Genomic DNA, 16,742 nt, shown 5'->3' with positions numbered 1-16,742 from the left:
TGGGAGGGGGAGTTGAAATGGTTCGCGACTGGGAGGTGCAGTTGTTTGTTGCGAACCGAGCGTAGGATGGCAGTTTCCTCCCTAAAGGACACTAGTGAACCAGATGGGTTTTTCCTGACAAATTGACAATGGATTCATGGCCATCGTTAGGCTGTTAATTACAGATATTTATTGAATTCAAATTCCACCAGGATTTGAACCCAGGTCCCCAGAACAATATCTGGGTCTCTGGATTAACAGTCCAGCACTAATACCACTAGGCCATTGCCTCCCCTTATCAGGAGGGCCAAATGCTTACAGACTCCATTTGGCTGTGAGCCGTGCTAGCTGAGAATGCTGCACCTTTTATGATGTTGAACACCCAGATGATATTAACAGGAGCACGTTGGTGACAGATTCTAACCACCACTAAACTGAGGGACACCAGCTCAGTTCCTCCACTCAGGCGTTCAGAATTTCAGGTCTACCAAAGCCCCACTGCCTGGGAAAGGAGAAAACAAATAGACACAGTCACTTGACCACTGGTCACAGGCCAATTGAGGGGCTGCATGACTGAAGCCTGAAAGCAGCTCCCTTACCTCCACTAAGAGGAAGAAGAAGAAACCAATAAGTTCTCACACTTTCTCTTCATAAACTGAAGCAGCCATAGTTTTTCAAAACCTTCAGTGTCCCACCATTTAATTTCACATGCGACGTAAAACCTTAAAGCCAGCCCCTAATTCAGCACAACCAACACTTCCCCATAGCAAACAGTGCTGTGAAGAGAAGCATCATTTGACACTTGCCCCACATACCAGATAATCACATCAGGCACAGAAAGCATGAAGCTCAAATCTCTTATGATTCACTCTAACAGACTCCTACAACAATTCATTCTTTGGGAATAGGAGTATTCTTTATCATCTAATAAATATCCCTCACCATGTCATGTTAAGCCATCCGGTAAAAGAACACTTTGAAAGCATCAGGTAATTGAGCAGTACATTAGTATCCAAAGGTCAATTGCTAGTCTAATGTCAGATGGCAGGGGGGGAATTAGTTCAATAAAGACACTGCATGCCCAAGAAGATACTGAAAAGGCCTCTTTCAACTCCCACTTGTTTTGTTGTGGGTGGGTGGGAGGGGGAAGTATTTAGTTTGTGGGCTTAAATATTCCAGGCTCATCATCACTTGAACTCCATATTGATCAAGCTCTGTGATACTCAAACAACTCCGTTCCCAGCACTGTCCTTTCCACGTTATATTAAATTGTTAGTTTGGTGAATGCAAATCAATTTTACAAATCTAAGATGCACTATCAGGCAGAAAGACTAAGTTTGTAACTCTAATCACACGGCAGCCCAATTTGGGTCAACTTGGACAGTTTATTTTACAGCCCACTGAATGGCGATGAATAGTCAATGGGAAATGCTCTCAGTCACAGATTCATTAAACAGTTGAGTCAATCTTCCAGTCTAGTTAAATGATGCACCCATCATTGTGAAAACACTAGGTGTTTGGAACCAGAATCATAGGCCAAATGGGAATTCTAAGTCCACATTAACCCTCCAAAGAAGACCCCACTCATACCCACCCCCTCTAACCTGTCTCTGCACATCCCATGGTTAATCCACCTAATCTACACATCCCCGAATTAGCACGGCCAATCCATGTAACCTGCACGTCTTTGGACTGAGGGAGGAAGTCAAAGCACCCAAAAGGAAACCCAGAGCTTGCACATTCACCTGAGGGTAGAATTGAACCTGGGTCCGTGACGCTGTGAGGCGGCAGTGCTAACCACTTTGCTGCCCTGATAAAGCAATAATGGGAACAGCCTCAAAATATGCAATTTTACTCCTGGCAAACGATCTCAGTGTTACAAAGGAATCATTTAATGACAAAACATAGAACCAAACTATTCGGCCCATTGTGCCTGCGCTAATTCTTTCAATGCACGCAGCAAAAGAATCTCAGTTCCCCGTTCTTTCCCTAATCATCCTGCAACGTTTTCCTCTCGACCTAAACATTCAAGTTTCTTTTGAACAGTTACAGTTGAATCCGCTTCAAGTGCACGTCCATCTGTAATTTCTTATCTTTTATTGACTAAGTTGTGCTGTAACTAAAGTTATTTCCAATCACATCAACTCAAACACAATACTTGCTGGACATCAATGGTCAGAGTAATACCTGCTCAGCATTTTGTACATCAGTGTGCCTCTCCAGAAAGGTGCCTTCCAACACTGAGCCAACAATGGTCAATCCCTTGCCAGCCTTAAGCTGTGTGGTGAGTGATAGGAGCCGAGGGTGCTTCACATTCTGTTCTGGATCCAGGTTCAGCAATATCAACAGTTGAGGCCTGAATTGGAAGGCAGAGAGCGCGTGAGATGGGAAAAAATAAAAGCAGGTGTTTGGTCAAAATGCCGAGTCATTTTGTGATCTGCAAAATATTTTTTCTAAGGTCGTGCCAAAGCTTCTTGTCTTGCACTCAATAAGTCAATGCAAATGTCACAACTTGCGAGGGGTTACGTATGTTCATCTGCAGAGACCTATCCTCTGCAGGCAAAAAGATGCTGTCCAGCCATTGGCACTTTTGATTTAATTTAGAAAAGTAAAAGGGTCAATTACACTCTGAAGCATTCTCCACAGCAATGCCACAACTGGAAACAATTAGCACCACCCTTTTCTCATGCAGTATAAATTGTTACTCCCTTTGAAATTCTGTATTCTTGCATCAGACTTAATGAGTTCAAACCAAAAAGCTTTGGTTTTTCTTTTGCATGGTGCCAAAGAACTGCAGATGCTGGAAATCAGAAACTAAAGCAGAAATTGTTGGAAAAATTTAGCAGATCTGGCAGCATCTGTGGAGAGAAAGCAGAATTAATGCTTTAGGTCCAGTGACCCTTCCTCAGAAATGTCAGAGACTGATGGATGACTTAATAGAAGTTTACAAAATCACGAGAGTCATGGATGGGTGAATAGCCAAGGTCTTTTTCCCAAAACTAGACAGCATAGGTTTAAAGTGAGAGGGGAAAGATTGAAAAGGGACCTAAGGGGCAATTTTTTCACACAGAGGGTGGTGCGTGTATGGAATGAGCTGCCAGAGGAAGTGGTGGAAGCTGGTACGATTACAACATTTAAAAGGCATTTGGATGGTATTTGAAAAGGGAGGATTAAGAGGGATTTGGGCCAAATACTGGCAAATGGGACCAGATTAATTTAGGATATCTGGTTGACATGGACAAGTTGGATTGAAGGTCTGTTTCTGTACATTTCTAGGACCGGATTGTATCTAGGAAAAGGTTGGTATATATGCTAAAGGTAGGTGGGAGGAGTGGAAAGGACTAAACAGTAGGTGTAGAGGCCAGAAAGAGAGAAAAACATTTGACAGAAAGAAATGGGTAAAGGTCAGCCTGTGAGAATCGATAGCTGCTGATGGGGACCATTATTTGCTGACATTGGATTGTTTGAGATAGCAACCCATGTAAATGACAAGGTCTGGTCTGAGGGGTTTGGGGTAAGGACATGGAAGCTGCTGGTTTGATAACATGTCTCTTTCATCAAGAGTACTCATGTTCTGTACTGGCAAGCAACTTTTTTAAGTTGTCCCTCACAAAAAAAAAAGTTAACTTTTCTCTGGGGTATGCCATAGACCACCGATTTCATTCCCTTTGTGGCCTTTAACCCACCTGTAGTAACAACTGAATGGCAACATGCTGTCTGCAACCAGTTTGATGAGACTGCTTGGCTTGTATCTCCACTCTGTGCAGTGGTATTTTACATCAATGAGGCAAACAACCCCTCCAGTGGCCAATTCGCAATGCAAAAACAAGAGGAACAGCACCTCACAAAGGCTTGTTCTTCGTAAAAGACATAAAACCACCCCATAATTTTTATCTGTTTAACATGCACTTTTTGTCACGATCGTTTTGACAGAATTGTAAATGACTAAATCAAAAGCACTACAAAAAGTTATCTCCAAAATCAAACGCACTGCAGCCAATCATGCTTCTACATTTGAACGCCCTGCCTTATGGCAGCTCGTCTCATTGATCAGTTCAGTGGTCAGTTTCAAATAAAAATCTGGATTTTAAGCATGTAATTATTTGGAAAGAGTGGAACCCTTTTGGTTAAGCTAATGCACTGACTTTGCCTAATTTTCTTTTTTGCACGCTGGGTTAAAAAGGATGGTGTCATTCAACTCAAAATCTTTCTAGTTTACTGTAAATAGGGCCAAATTTTGTTTCCCCACTCCAAATGTTATGGCATGAGGAGGAAGCAATTGGGTCGTTCTGGTTGAATTTGGTTGGCGTAACCTTCCAGCAGAATTCTGGGAGCACTGCTACACATGAAGCACATGACAGTGTCTTTAATGTCAATACCAAGTGAAAAAGACTTTGATGTTCAGCTGCAACGTCCCTCAACATGATAAGCACAAGGTTCAAGTCACTGAGAAAATGAAACCAACACATCAAAAAAAAACAAAAAAATGGATCAAGATGCTGTCCCGGAGACTGAAAGCTCCTTTCTAGGGAAGTAACTCTGAACAGCCTTAAGAAATTTCAATTACCATCGACAGAGCCTAGATGTGATTTTACCTCCAGTTCTTGGTGTGAGGTGGACCGTCCTCCAATCGCAGCAAAGCATATCGAGCAGCATTTAGCGACAGCCCCCTGATGCCATCACCCCATTCTTTCTCAGCCCTGATAAAAAAAAAGTTAATAAAATGATTTTTCAAAAACAAAATACAGGCAGAAACAATGTAATAGACATTAAACCACATAAAGAGCTCATTCATATTAAAAGATAGATAGCAACTACCTTACCCTCGATATTCAATATACTTGTAGATACATCCTGCTATTACCATGGCAACCAGCGCATAATACCAGGAACAGATGAACATCAAGGCAAGGCATAAGCTCATTCCCAGGAAGGACAAAGTCCTAGAATTGGAATGCTTATAGTAAGTTACTGAAATCAAAACATTTTCAGATGCTTTCAGAATCCCCTACACTAGGCTTAGAGCCAAGTTCATGTACATTTGAAGTCACTGTATCTCCCTTCCCTGTTTACAGCAAATATTCATGATCGTATCCAGTAATGGCTAAGGGGCATGGTACAAGTTCAGGCTGCTGTAACTAAAGGAAGAGGTATTTCCATCACCAGTTTCGCCAGTAAAAATGAACAGGGTCCATCCCACAAATCAATCCCACCAAAATGTAGCTCAAAAACTGTACAGCAAGCTTTTAAAATCAAGAGGAAGGCTTCTGAAGGGTCACCAGACTCAAAACATTAATTATTTCTCTCTCCACAGGTGCTGCTAGCCTTGGTAAGCCTCTCCAGCATTTTCTGTTTTCATTTAAAACTAAACCGCTGCATACCACATAAACTGTTTCTCCTCTATTTATCTTGCTTGTTACCTCCCCAAAGAATTAAAATAACCTTGTCAGGCACTATTTCCCCTTCGTGAGGTCACGCTGACTCTACATAAATCAAATTAAGAAATGTGACATTTCAAAGGACTAGGGCAGCAAATACATGGAAACGCCACCACCTGAAAGTTCCCCTCCAAGCCGCTTACCATCCTGACTTGGAAGTGTATCATTCACTGTCACTGGGTCAAAATCCTGGAATTCCCTCTCTAAGGGCATTGCAGGTCAACCTACAGCATGCGAACTGCAATAGTTTGTGAAGGCAGTTCACTACCACCTTCACAAAGGCAACTAGGAATGGGCAAGAGATGTTAGCCAGCCAATAATGCCCACGTCCCACAGTTAAAACAAAAATGGGTAAATGGAGATCAGCACAATTAGTCCAGGCTAGCTATTCTATCACTAACATTTCACACCTAATTCTGAAAGAGCTTTGACTGCACGAAGGACTGTATTAGAAGCAGTTCAAGCCAGCTTTCCACAATTAGTGCTGGTGGCCCTAGTTAATGGGGCTTCAAGAGCCTCTTCACTAGAATGGTTTCAAATAATTCACTAGTCACATAGTACAGTGAATGACAACTGGAGCTTGCTGCACTCCACAAACTAAAGGGATCCTTCAGTGATTGTTCTTGTTGTTTGTGGGTCTTCTGCCATACCAGTGGTAGTATGTAAATCGTGGCCTCCAATTAGGTGTTTTCAGGAGTGTTTGCAGTGCGCATGCCAAGTTCACAAACATATAACACATCAGGAAGAACCTAAGGGAGAAGAGGAAAAACAAATATGGATTATAATATTATGTTTAAAATGGTACAAACAATGCTGTGCTACTGCCCTTATAATTCTGATAAGTACTAGATTTTTCGGCTCTTTTGTTGCATTTTTATCCTAAATGAGTTAGGCCCCATTTTAAATCTGTTCTCATTATAAAACTGGAGCAGGATCCACCATCTCCCAACGTAACCATGTGAATTGGATAGCTGACAACAGATGCCTCCCCATTTTCCAACACTTTAGGTCAAACAAGAACTTTGTGTTGCTGAATTCTGAAAAAATGAATGCTTCATCAATGAACTGCCTTAAGCTCACATTTTTGAGTTCACCTACTATGAAGTTTTATTTTGTCTGCAGATTTTGGCCTGATAGATGATCACATCATCCTTGATGCAGAATGAAGCAGTTTAAAAAAAAAAATCCCATTACAATGTTTTACCAGTTAGTTTGATCAATTATTCTTTGGTCCACGATTTGCAATCCTTTATTTCTCTACTAATTAATTGCAAATGTTACCAGTCAATAATGCAACATAATGTTGTCAAAGAAATTGCCTACTCTTGACAAGTTTAGACTGCATCAACAATAATGCTTTGACAGTATCACCATTCCTGTGCTGTTCACTGCCGAGTTTGTACGGCTGTAGACTCAGGTATAGCCAGTTTTTATTTCCCATGTTTGATCAAACCAGCCTTATTGGCATTTCAAACATAGTGTAAACATTTGCCTCTTTATCTTTGTATTTGTCCTGTCTAATCAGCAGATTACCAGTATACCTACTCTCTCCAAACAAACGTGTCTCTAACATTGCCCTTACGTGCATCATCTTTTGCCCAATCCCTCTCCCTATTGGCATTTGAACCTCAATGCGCAGAAATCCTACTTTCTGTCCCTCAAAAGTCTCGACTTCACCTCCTGCCTCTCTTCCTCAAAGCTTTCTGTCCGTTCAATTAAGCTTTCTGTTCCTGCTTGCATCATTCCAAATTGATCCCTCCTCATCAGACCATTTTAACAACAACAAACCAGGAAGCACTTTGATGTTTTTATGTTGAAGGCACTATGGGAATGTCAACTGTTATATGTCAATTGCTGAGACACTCAGGAAGCAAGATAGTGAAGACAAAGATGCACATATAACAGTCATGACTGCTTTTTGCTTTGTCCCCTTCAATGCCCCCGTTAGGCAGTTCTCTCGAGATCTCAGAAAACTAATGCCACTGTCTTAGGATATGTGGCCATCTATTAATTAGATAAAGTGGAGGCAGGGACGTTGTTTCCGCTAGCAGGTGAAACTAGGACTAGAGGGCATCGCCTCAAAATAAAGGGAAGCAGATGTAGGACTGAGGTCAGGAGGAACCTCTTCACCCAAAGGGTTGTGAATCTGTGAAATTCCCTGCCCAGTGAAGCAGTTGAAGCTAACTCACTGAATGTTTTTAAGGCAAGGCTAGATAAATTTGTGAACAGTAAAGGAATTAAGGGTTACGGTCAGTGGACGGGTAAGTGGAGCTGAGTCTCAAAAAGATCAGCCATGATCTTATTAAATGGCGGGGCAGGCTCGAGGAGCCAGATGGCCTACTCCTGCTCCTAGTTCTTATGTTCTTATGTTCTAAACCCTAACTCTGGTTAGGGCATGAAATCAAAAGAAACACGCAGAGTCTCCCTCATGTTAAAAAATTGACTGGGGAGAGAGGATGGATAATAATTTAATACTTACATGGAAAGAATGGGAGCTACACTGTCAAGGGAAGCAATCAAAATGCCAATCTCACAAATACCAGCTGTGAGGAGGAGTGCCCATGTTGGTTCACCATTTGCCTTTCCATGACCGAAAACCTGTTTTTAAAAGTAGGGAATTTTATGTATAAATTGTATTTATCGATATAACTACGTTTGCATCGAGAAGGAGCACAGCACATCAGACCAAAAAAAACCCATACCCGCCATAGTTGAGCCATTAGGGGCATCCAGTAACACAATGAGAATATATGAGAATATAAGAATATAGGCAATATACTCCACAGCAGGCAGCACAGGTATAGAGAGACACGCCTTTCACCGGCCAGTCATTTTGTGACCACAGATAGGAGTTGTACATGAGGACCCTGCGGAATACTCATCGTAGCAGACTACAAAGGAATTGTCCGGGAAATTGAATTTTCCACCGAGCAATTCCATTATGCCTGGAACTCCCCAAAAGTCTCCATAGCTATCGAAGACTTTAGATAGTTCCCGTGGAATCGAGTAAAAACAAACAAACAGTCAGGAGAAGTTGAGACTATTGAACACATAGGCTAAACCCTAACTAACTATTAAACAGGTCCCACAGACCCCTTAAAAACCCAGGCCCAGAGACAAGACCCGCAGAGGAACCAGGTAAAGACTCACCACCTCTTCTCTTCTCTTCCCTCTGCCACACCACCCCCAAGCAAACTGACACCTGTGGACCCAATTTATCCAACCCATCCTGACCTACCCTAAACACTTAGCTGTCCCCTTGCACCCTACACCCATCCCAATTATCACCTTACTTAATTGGCATCCTGTATATAATCCCCAGTTGGCATCCTACATACCTGGACCATACCTCCTCCCCAGTTGGCACCATACCTGGTTAGTAACATGGCTCTACCAATCTGGCATCCTGCACCCCCCCCACTTCCCCCCTCCCCTCCTCCTGGCACCCTACCCTCTCAGCAGCTTGAACAGCACAATTACCTTATCGAATTATCCTTTGACAGCAGCTGTCAAATTGGCTCGAGGCGTGGTTTACCTTCCTCCGACAGTTCTGGGCAACGAAAGAAATGTCAGAATGGAAGCATACCTCCGCATCCTGAGCGAGCAGTGATCAGAATCTCCTCTCAGAAATGCAGAGCTCCCTTCTTTTACAAGATGGAAGGCAGGAGTGGCATTCTGCACGGAGTTGCCAAACACCAGAAAACCTGGTGCCAGAAAACCTGGTGCAAAGTTAATGCACTACTCATGGTAGACTAGTCAAGCAGCCCATTTAGAGTAGTCTTCCAAGGAGTATACATGCTGTCCTTACTCCTTCCAAGGAAGTGCAGTGCACCTATTGAAATTAATTTGCCCTTCACACACATTCTGCAAGGTCATGACATTTTTCAGTTTCATTGACATCTTGTCAATTGCATTTAACGTAACTTGTCTGCACCTACCCGTAGGAAAGGAACAATCCCGTCCCTTGCAATGGCCTGCATTAGCCGAGGAGCCCCAGTTAGACTCTGGAGGCCAGCACCACACGTTGAAAAAAAAGAACCAATCACAATAACCCAGGGAGATGGCCAAGCCAGAGTCCCAATGACAAGGTTGCCATTTACAGACTCGCCAAACCTGGGAAGAGAGAACCAAAAATCTTTCAAAAGGCAAAGAACAAAATTCATTGCAGAACAACTGTTTATTTTTAGAACATCAAATGCTAGCTGCACTAACTAACATTTAAGCTTAGAACAACACATCAGCAGTGAACCAGGTCAGCTCATGATATTTCATTGTGTTGTTCTTTAGCAGAAACAGAATTCATGACATAATAAGTCAACCTATTCTTATAGCTTGGTTGCTGGTAGATGTCAATTGTTGACTCAACAACATAGCTGAAAGATAAAGATCTAATCTAATCATTTGTGTTAGAAAGTTACAAGACCAATTTAAGAAAGTCTGAGCTATTCTGCACTGAACCAGCTTTATGGCTTCAAAAACAATGCATCATGTCATCAGCTTAATAAATTCCCATTGTACCATTTGACAATTAATATTGAACTAAACGAGACCCTTAATTGCTCTCAAATGTCTAGTCCGTATATCTATCCTTTTTTAAACAGGAGGTCCAAATGTTTTGCAAACTTGCAATGGACTATCTATAATTGAATAATAGAGCTGCAAGAACCCTTGGACTGAAATATAAAAAGGGATCAGATTAGCATAAAAATTGCAATGAAATACTTTAACAAATATAAATTCCAAGAAGAAAGCAAGTGAACACTTTATGCTTACTTAGGAGATAACACTCTCCCCCATGAGTCACCTGTTAAACACACAGAATGTATTGTCCCTTCTTCATTACAGGATGGGCAATTCTACAGGCAAACCATTCAGCCCCAGATAAATCACACTAACTGCCTACTATGTAGCATAATGCTCAGAGGATATAGACAGCAACACAAGTGAAATTAACTCTGGGTTCAGATAGACCAGGAAATAAGTGATACAACAGGTTATAAAAAAAAAGGGACCCAAGACAGTGGGTTGGCAAAGAAATAGGAAAAGATATTGTTATCAATGTTTATTATTAAAAGTAGAACTTGATTACGGCTGAAGAACATTTGATTCTCATTAAAAGCACATTTTAATTGGTCTTTGACATACCGTGATTTGTGTGCAAGGACTGATGTTTCTGATAGCTTAAAATATGTTATCATATAATGATAGTCATAAAAGTTCAGCAAAAACAGACATGCAATTGTTCAATACAATACCATAAATATGTTAATTGCTTACTTGTCCCTTAAGAGCACACCTTCAATGCAAGCACCAAATAAGATAATGGATGACAAGTCTGTTGTTGATTATCAAGGAAATTAACATTTTTGAGAAAAAAAAACAATGTTACCCAATTTAGTTATTTTACATATACTGGTTAGAAAATAAGCTGTGGTAACCAAAAAGTACTCTTGCAGCAATATCCTCTGCTTGAAATTTTAATGAGTCATCAACTCTTCAGTGATGACCATTCTATGATGGATTGTATATCATCTCTGCATTTTATTTTGAGGATGTGGTGACAGGAGGGAGGATACTGGGGCCACTTTGCTCCGAGATGAACATTCAGTTGGTCTGACTAAGGATCAAGAGATGGAGCACATTACCCTGTGGCATGAGCAAAGAATTAAAATTAATGTCGTAGTTTGTTTTCATTGCCTTGTTTTTCATTGAGCTAACTGAAGAGAATGCAACAGGGCTCCATTTTCAACATTTTAGCTCAACTTGTGGAAACTATCCTATTTATTCACTCATGGGATGCGGGTGGCATCACTGGTGAGACCAACATTTATTACCCATCTCTAATTGCCCACAGGGCAGTTAAAAATCAACCACATTGCTGGCATCTGGAGTCACATGTACGCCAGACCACACAAGGATGCCAGTTTCCTTCCCTAACAGACCTAAGTGAACCAGATGGGTTTTTACTGACAACCGACAACTAATTCATCGTCATCATTAGATGCTTAATTCCAGATATTTACTGAATTCAAATTCCACCATCTGCCGTGGTGGGATTCGAACCTGCGTCCCCAGAACATTACCTGGGTCTCTGGATTAGGGTTTTCATTTTTGAAATTTTTTTTGAGAAAAGGCATTCCTGGGATGTCAGCTACAATGGTAATATTTATTGCTTACTCAAATGATCCGGAGGTCATTAGCATGGGGCATGATTCACATGGATGGTTGGTGACACTGGTGATCTCCAAGCCTCAAAGGGCTTCAGATAGTCGGATTTTTACACAAATGTTCATTGATGGTTTAGGCTTCATTCCACCAATTATCAGATCTACTGAATTCCAAATTCATGAACTGTTTTACCTATCCCATGGCTTGGCAAACAGGGCCCTGGATCCCCAGAACATTTTGAAATGTCCAGTACTTTTAAATATTGCAGATTCAAATTAATGTGAGGATTTCCCAGTGTAAAGGATACAAATGAAAGAGGTTGTAATAATTGCTAACAGTGTTCCCGTAGGGATGGATCTCTGAGCATCCTTCAAGTCTCCAGATCTATTTGAACCAGCCATGATGCCTGTTTGAAGGATAAAAGAACTTTAGTCAGAATCGAGTGTGTTATTCGTTGAAGGTATACAAGCTCTCATCCTTGCTGTTTCACAACTATATTTCAATACTTGTGGCCTTTAATCTCACAAAACATTCTGCCAATATATTTTTACTGTTCTGTTCAAGTATCTGTAGAATTCAACTTATAGATTCAACTGTTAGGTTCAGCTTGTAAGTAAAAGTCCAAAGACATGAAAATGCAGCCCTCCGAAAGGAGCATGGGCATACGACTCTCAGTGATTTCCTTTGGCATTTACCACAATTATGGAGTAAGGACTCAATGGGGACACATTCAGCTCAGCATAATTCTGGGTGCAGACTTTGGTGAATGGAGAAAGATGCCAGTAGAAATCCTCATTCTGCTCGGAGCACCAGTAATCCGGCGGGGGGCGGGGGGATGGTAGAAAAATCTAGATTGTTACAGACACCTGGGAAAGGTCTTGAAGATCTGCCAGATTTTCAAGTGTGATGATTCAATGTCTTTGAGAGGTTATCTTGTTCCGATTTTTTTTGAAGAGAGGTTTTAAGACGGAGAGGATGAGCAGTCTAGAAGAACCAATAGAATAAATAGTTGCAAGACCCTGTTTATTTTTTAAAAAGATTGGAACAATAGAGGCAGCCTAAACAGGTGTGGTTAAATTCCCACAGAACCAGGATCTTTAGTTTAGCTTTCAGCAGTTGCTGTTGGGGGATTGAAGAAGAGAACGCCATTTTATCTCTCTCTGTTACAGCCAAAAGCTGGCAGTTCTCAGTCTCCCGTGCAACTCCTGTATGAGGTAATCCGTTTTCTGAAGTTGCCTTTTGCCTAGGGTGGTTTTATGGAATGTTACTGCAATGAAACAGTTAATAAGCAATAGTTACTGTATCTATTATTCCGTTAAGTTTTCCAATAGATTAAGTTATCCCAATAGTTACAACACTAATCTCGTTGATAAACACCCCGACAACACACAGATGCAGACAGGACAGAAGTATTGATGTTAGACGTTAAGGCAAAGACTGAAAAAGCAATGATTTGGTCCCTCTCCATGAGCATTATTGGGCAGATCATTTTGTTAACTATCATATTGTTTCTCAGCCTTGATTCTCCAGGTTCTTTTGTTTGCTTGCACACGGCACAAGTTGGCTTGCTCATATTTAGAAAGATATTTTAAACTGATGCGGCAGCCTATGGCCACAGGTGGCAGAGAATGATTGCCTCTGGAGTGGGCATAGAAATGGCAGACAGGAATTTGAGCAGTAGTGATAGAAATAGCTAAAATAGTTCAGATTTAGGATGACATCATAAGGTAAGGTAAGGCAATGGTAGATTTGTCAAGAATGAGAGGAAATGTATGATCCCACAATCATAAAGATTGTTTGGAAAATTATATGCTTTAAAAAAAAAAAACGAGAAATGTAATTTCCATTTAACTTAAAGAAATTTGGCTGACAATTAACTATTTTAATTGTAGTGGATAAAAAAAATGTTTTGTTTTAAATCTGATAGTTCGACGAATCAAACAGCATCTGTAATGCAACCCCTTACATTTACCTTTAAAATAAGAAAAAATTAGGGTCTAGACTATCTTCTGATATTTTGAGGGGGTTTGGTCTGGTCCATAACACAAGCAACAAAACACTTCTGGAAACAAGTGTGTTTTGTTGGAGGTCCTGAAGGTAACCAGCTAATGAGCGCTACAAATATTTATTTTAGCGATGCAAATGAGAGACAACACATTATGCAGAGGACAGGGCAGTAACTGTACATCACATAGTCCCTTCCCAGCCATAAGTCTGACCTGTCACGGATGGGAAGTAGATGCCAACCAGCATAGTGAAGTAGGTTGCAATGTCACTGAAGACGTAAGGGAGTCCCGTGTTTGTTGCACTCTCCGTTGCAGGCACAGATAGCATTCCTCTCTTTTCCAAGATCTCCCCCTGTAACCCATAAGAACTCCAGATATTGTCTGGTAGGAACACAGGAAGAAAAATAAAAATTATCAAAGAATCATGCAGGTTTTGGTGAAGAAATAATCAAGTTCAAAATAATGAAAAATAATGGTTCTAATTATGCAGCTGTCATGACAGTAAGACAGTTCCAACAGCAGCGAGAGATACTTATGAAACTGACAGTAACTTCCAGTGTTTACAGACACAGCTAAACACTGAAACCTAGAGGCTACTAAAAGCTATTTGCTGTTTCTCCACAGGCTGCAATATTGACAGTCCCATTGACGGAAATCAAACCAGCGATCATTTGAATTGACATGATTTCCATTTTGAGGTTCCACTTCATCCAGTCTGAAAACACATTCTTTAGCAGCAAACTACAGCGGTTACAAAAAAAAAAATCAGTACTGAAAACAAATGACGTTGTTGGAAAATGGTCAGCGAATCAAGCAGTGTGTGAAGTAAGAGGGTCGTTTACTTTTAAGCTGCTGATGATGATTCATTAGATGTGGAACACTGGGCAGCATCTTTCCCCAAGTCTGCAAGTAGCAGAATTCAGTGGAAGATATTCTACGATAATGGGGAAGCTTGCTAGATCTTCAGGCAGTCATTCAGCTGATTGGTTGCTAGCTGGTTGGCTTTCAATTGGAATTATGACCCAGGGCAAGGAAGTCACAGGAAATCAGAGGCTGGCTTCTCCCAATGCTGCAGTGCCGTGTTGATGATGATGGATGTTACCAGAACAACACCTCCCAGGATGGATGGAAGGATTACCTACATGAAAGTTAAAAGGTTGTTTTGGGTACCCAGGACCAATTCCTCAATCATGTGCACCTCAGTGCAGATTAATGACAGCCCCACATTTTACATCCCTCAATGAAAGCCTGCTCATGCTGGCAAGGGAAGATATTTTCTAGTCAGCCTATTCAGAGATGTTATTGCACACATCTGGAGCAGGTGGGCCCTCAACCCAGGTTTCCTGGCTTAGGGGTAGGAACACTAATACTATGCCATAAAAGCCCCTGCAATTGTTAGGGCAAGCTGACTCCTTCCTGTTCCAATTGAGGCTGGGATAATTTCAGCCCAACTCAATTGGCTGAGGCTGATCATTAACTGACCATTTTTTAAGGACCTTGGTGGCAAAGGCAGGAAGGTGGCAGAGTTTTGCTCTGTCACTATCCTGTCTAATAAAGTCTGCTTCCTGCCTGAAGCCGCCCCCACCCTGAATTCGGCCCTTTTACTTAGTTTCTCGTTCCTCCATAGATGCTGCCCAACCCTACTTCCAGCATTTTGACTTCAATTTTTCCAGGAGTCAAGTCTGTCAAATTTGAGCAGTGCTTCTGTATCTGGATTAGCCACTGAGGAGCAAGGCCAAAAAAGTGATGTAAACTAAAGCTCAAGCTGTGGCTGCTTTGTTCCAGAAAAGGTTCAATTCTGGGATGGGAGGTTGAAAGCCAAAACCCCGAATCAGTGTATTTTATTTCCCACTGGCTGAGAAACGTGTCTTGCATCACTGAAGTGGGATTTACAAGCTTAGAAACATCGTTATTAATATTTTTGAAGTTGAGCTGAAGATTCCCACTTCATTACTGGTATAGTTGTCATCGTCTTCCAAAATCTGGGCCTCCAAACTTAATAGAATCCAATGCCATCCCTTCAAATACTTCCAGTCAGTCTTGCACTCCTCCTCCAAACAAGTCTACTGTCATCCTTCCACCTCCAAACCAAGGCAGGCCCTCACTGTGTTGAAGTTAAGATTCACTGAACAAGCTCCAATTCTTTTCTTCATCCTCTACCTTAAACTGAGGAAAAGATTAATTTCCATCCTGCTAAGCTACTAGGATTTTAAAATCTATACTTGATGGTATTTAATCATGATTTACATATGTCAACATCCATTCCCTCCACCAGGGACGCTCAGAAGCAACAGTGTGTGCCATCTACAAGATGCACTGCAGCAATTCACCAAAGATCTTTAGGCAGCACCTTCTAAGCCCATTACAACTACCATCGAGAAGGACAAAAACAGCAGATAAATGGGAACACTGCCGTCTGCAAGTTTGTCTCCAAGCCACTTGTCATCCAGATTTGGAAATCGCAGTTTCTTCACTGTCGCAGGGTCAAAATCCTTGAAGCATCTCACTAAGGGCATTGTGGGTCGACTTAGAGCACATAGACTGCAGTGGTTCAGGAAGGCAGCTCACTACCATCTTCAAGAACAACTGGGCACGGGCAATAAACATTAGCCTAGCTAGCATCACCAACATCGGAGAAATTAATTTTTAAAAAAAACTTGCTGACGCTTCTGCCCAGTCTCAAGACAGTACAAAAACATTTTATGTACTAGCTTAGAAGACCAAAAAGAGAAAGAAAAGGGGATATCTTATTTATGATAGCATAAATTACAAATTGGTTGAGTACTAAAGGAAGAGGAGAATATCCTATGATCAAAAACATACAGGTTATTAGTGGACCCAGACAGGTTTACAACGTTAGTTACAAAATGAAAATAGAAAACCATCAGGGATACATTAAAAAAAAAAATCACCAGCTCTGGTCATGGGCACAGACTAGGGCTATTTGGATAACATTTTGAAGAGCCAACATAAGTATCACAAGTCAAATGGTCTCTTGCTGTGAGGTATCATTGTTCGATTGAAACTCTTTAAAATAATAGGTAATAGGGCAGCTATAAGCAAGGGTAACGCTGCTTAAACTATTATCAAAAGTGCAGTCAACACCACTTACTATATGCTTCAGCAATGAAAAATAAAATTAATTATAGGC

The 16,742-nt window shown here is 41.2% G+C and overlaps 1 protein-coding gene across 5 annotated transcripts in view; it reads right to left on the bottom strand.

Moving 5' to 3' along the window:
* The window catches only part of LOC109916988 (solute carrier family 12 member 7-like), a 221,865-nt gene that overhangs the window by 32,819 nt on the left and 172,304 nt on the right, over window positions 1–16,742 (bottom strand). For all 5 annotated transcript variants that reach the window (XM_048607652.1, XM_048607663.1, XM_048607659.1 and 2 more), the window contains exons 9-17: window positions 13,805–13,972; window positions 11,893–11,991; window positions 10,695–10,752; window positions 9,356–9,530; window positions 7,897–8,015; window positions 6,068–6,166; window positions 4,803–4,922; window positions 4,575–4,679; window positions 2,167–2,335 (exon numbers count right to left, since the gene is read on the bottom strand). In XM_048607652.1, the coding sequence (XP_048463609.1) occupies window positions 2,167–2,335; window positions 4,575–4,679; window positions 4,803–4,922; window positions 6,068–6,166; window positions 7,897–8,015; window positions 9,356–9,530; window positions 10,695–10,752; window positions 11,893–11,991; window positions 13,805–13,972 (1,112 nt within the window). The remainder of the gene's footprint in view (window positions 1–2,166; window positions 2,336–4,574; window positions 4,680–4,802; window positions 4,923–6,067; window positions 6,167–7,896; window positions 8,016–9,355; window positions 9,531–10,694; window positions 10,753–11,892; window positions 11,992–13,804; window positions 13,973–16,742) is intronic.

The sequence above is a fragment of the Rhincodon typus genome, chromosome 2, assembly GCF_021869965.1.
Source record: "Rhincodon typus isolate 14 chromosome 2, sRhiTyp1.1, whole genome shotgun sequence".
In the NCBI taxonomy this organism is placed as follows: domain Eukaryota; kingdom Metazoa; phylum Chordata; class Chondrichthyes; order Orectolobiformes; family Rhincodontidae; genus Rhincodon; species Rhincodon typus.
Note: the sequence above shows the minus strand (reverse complement) of the source record. Positions and strands in the feature narration are given on the sequence as shown.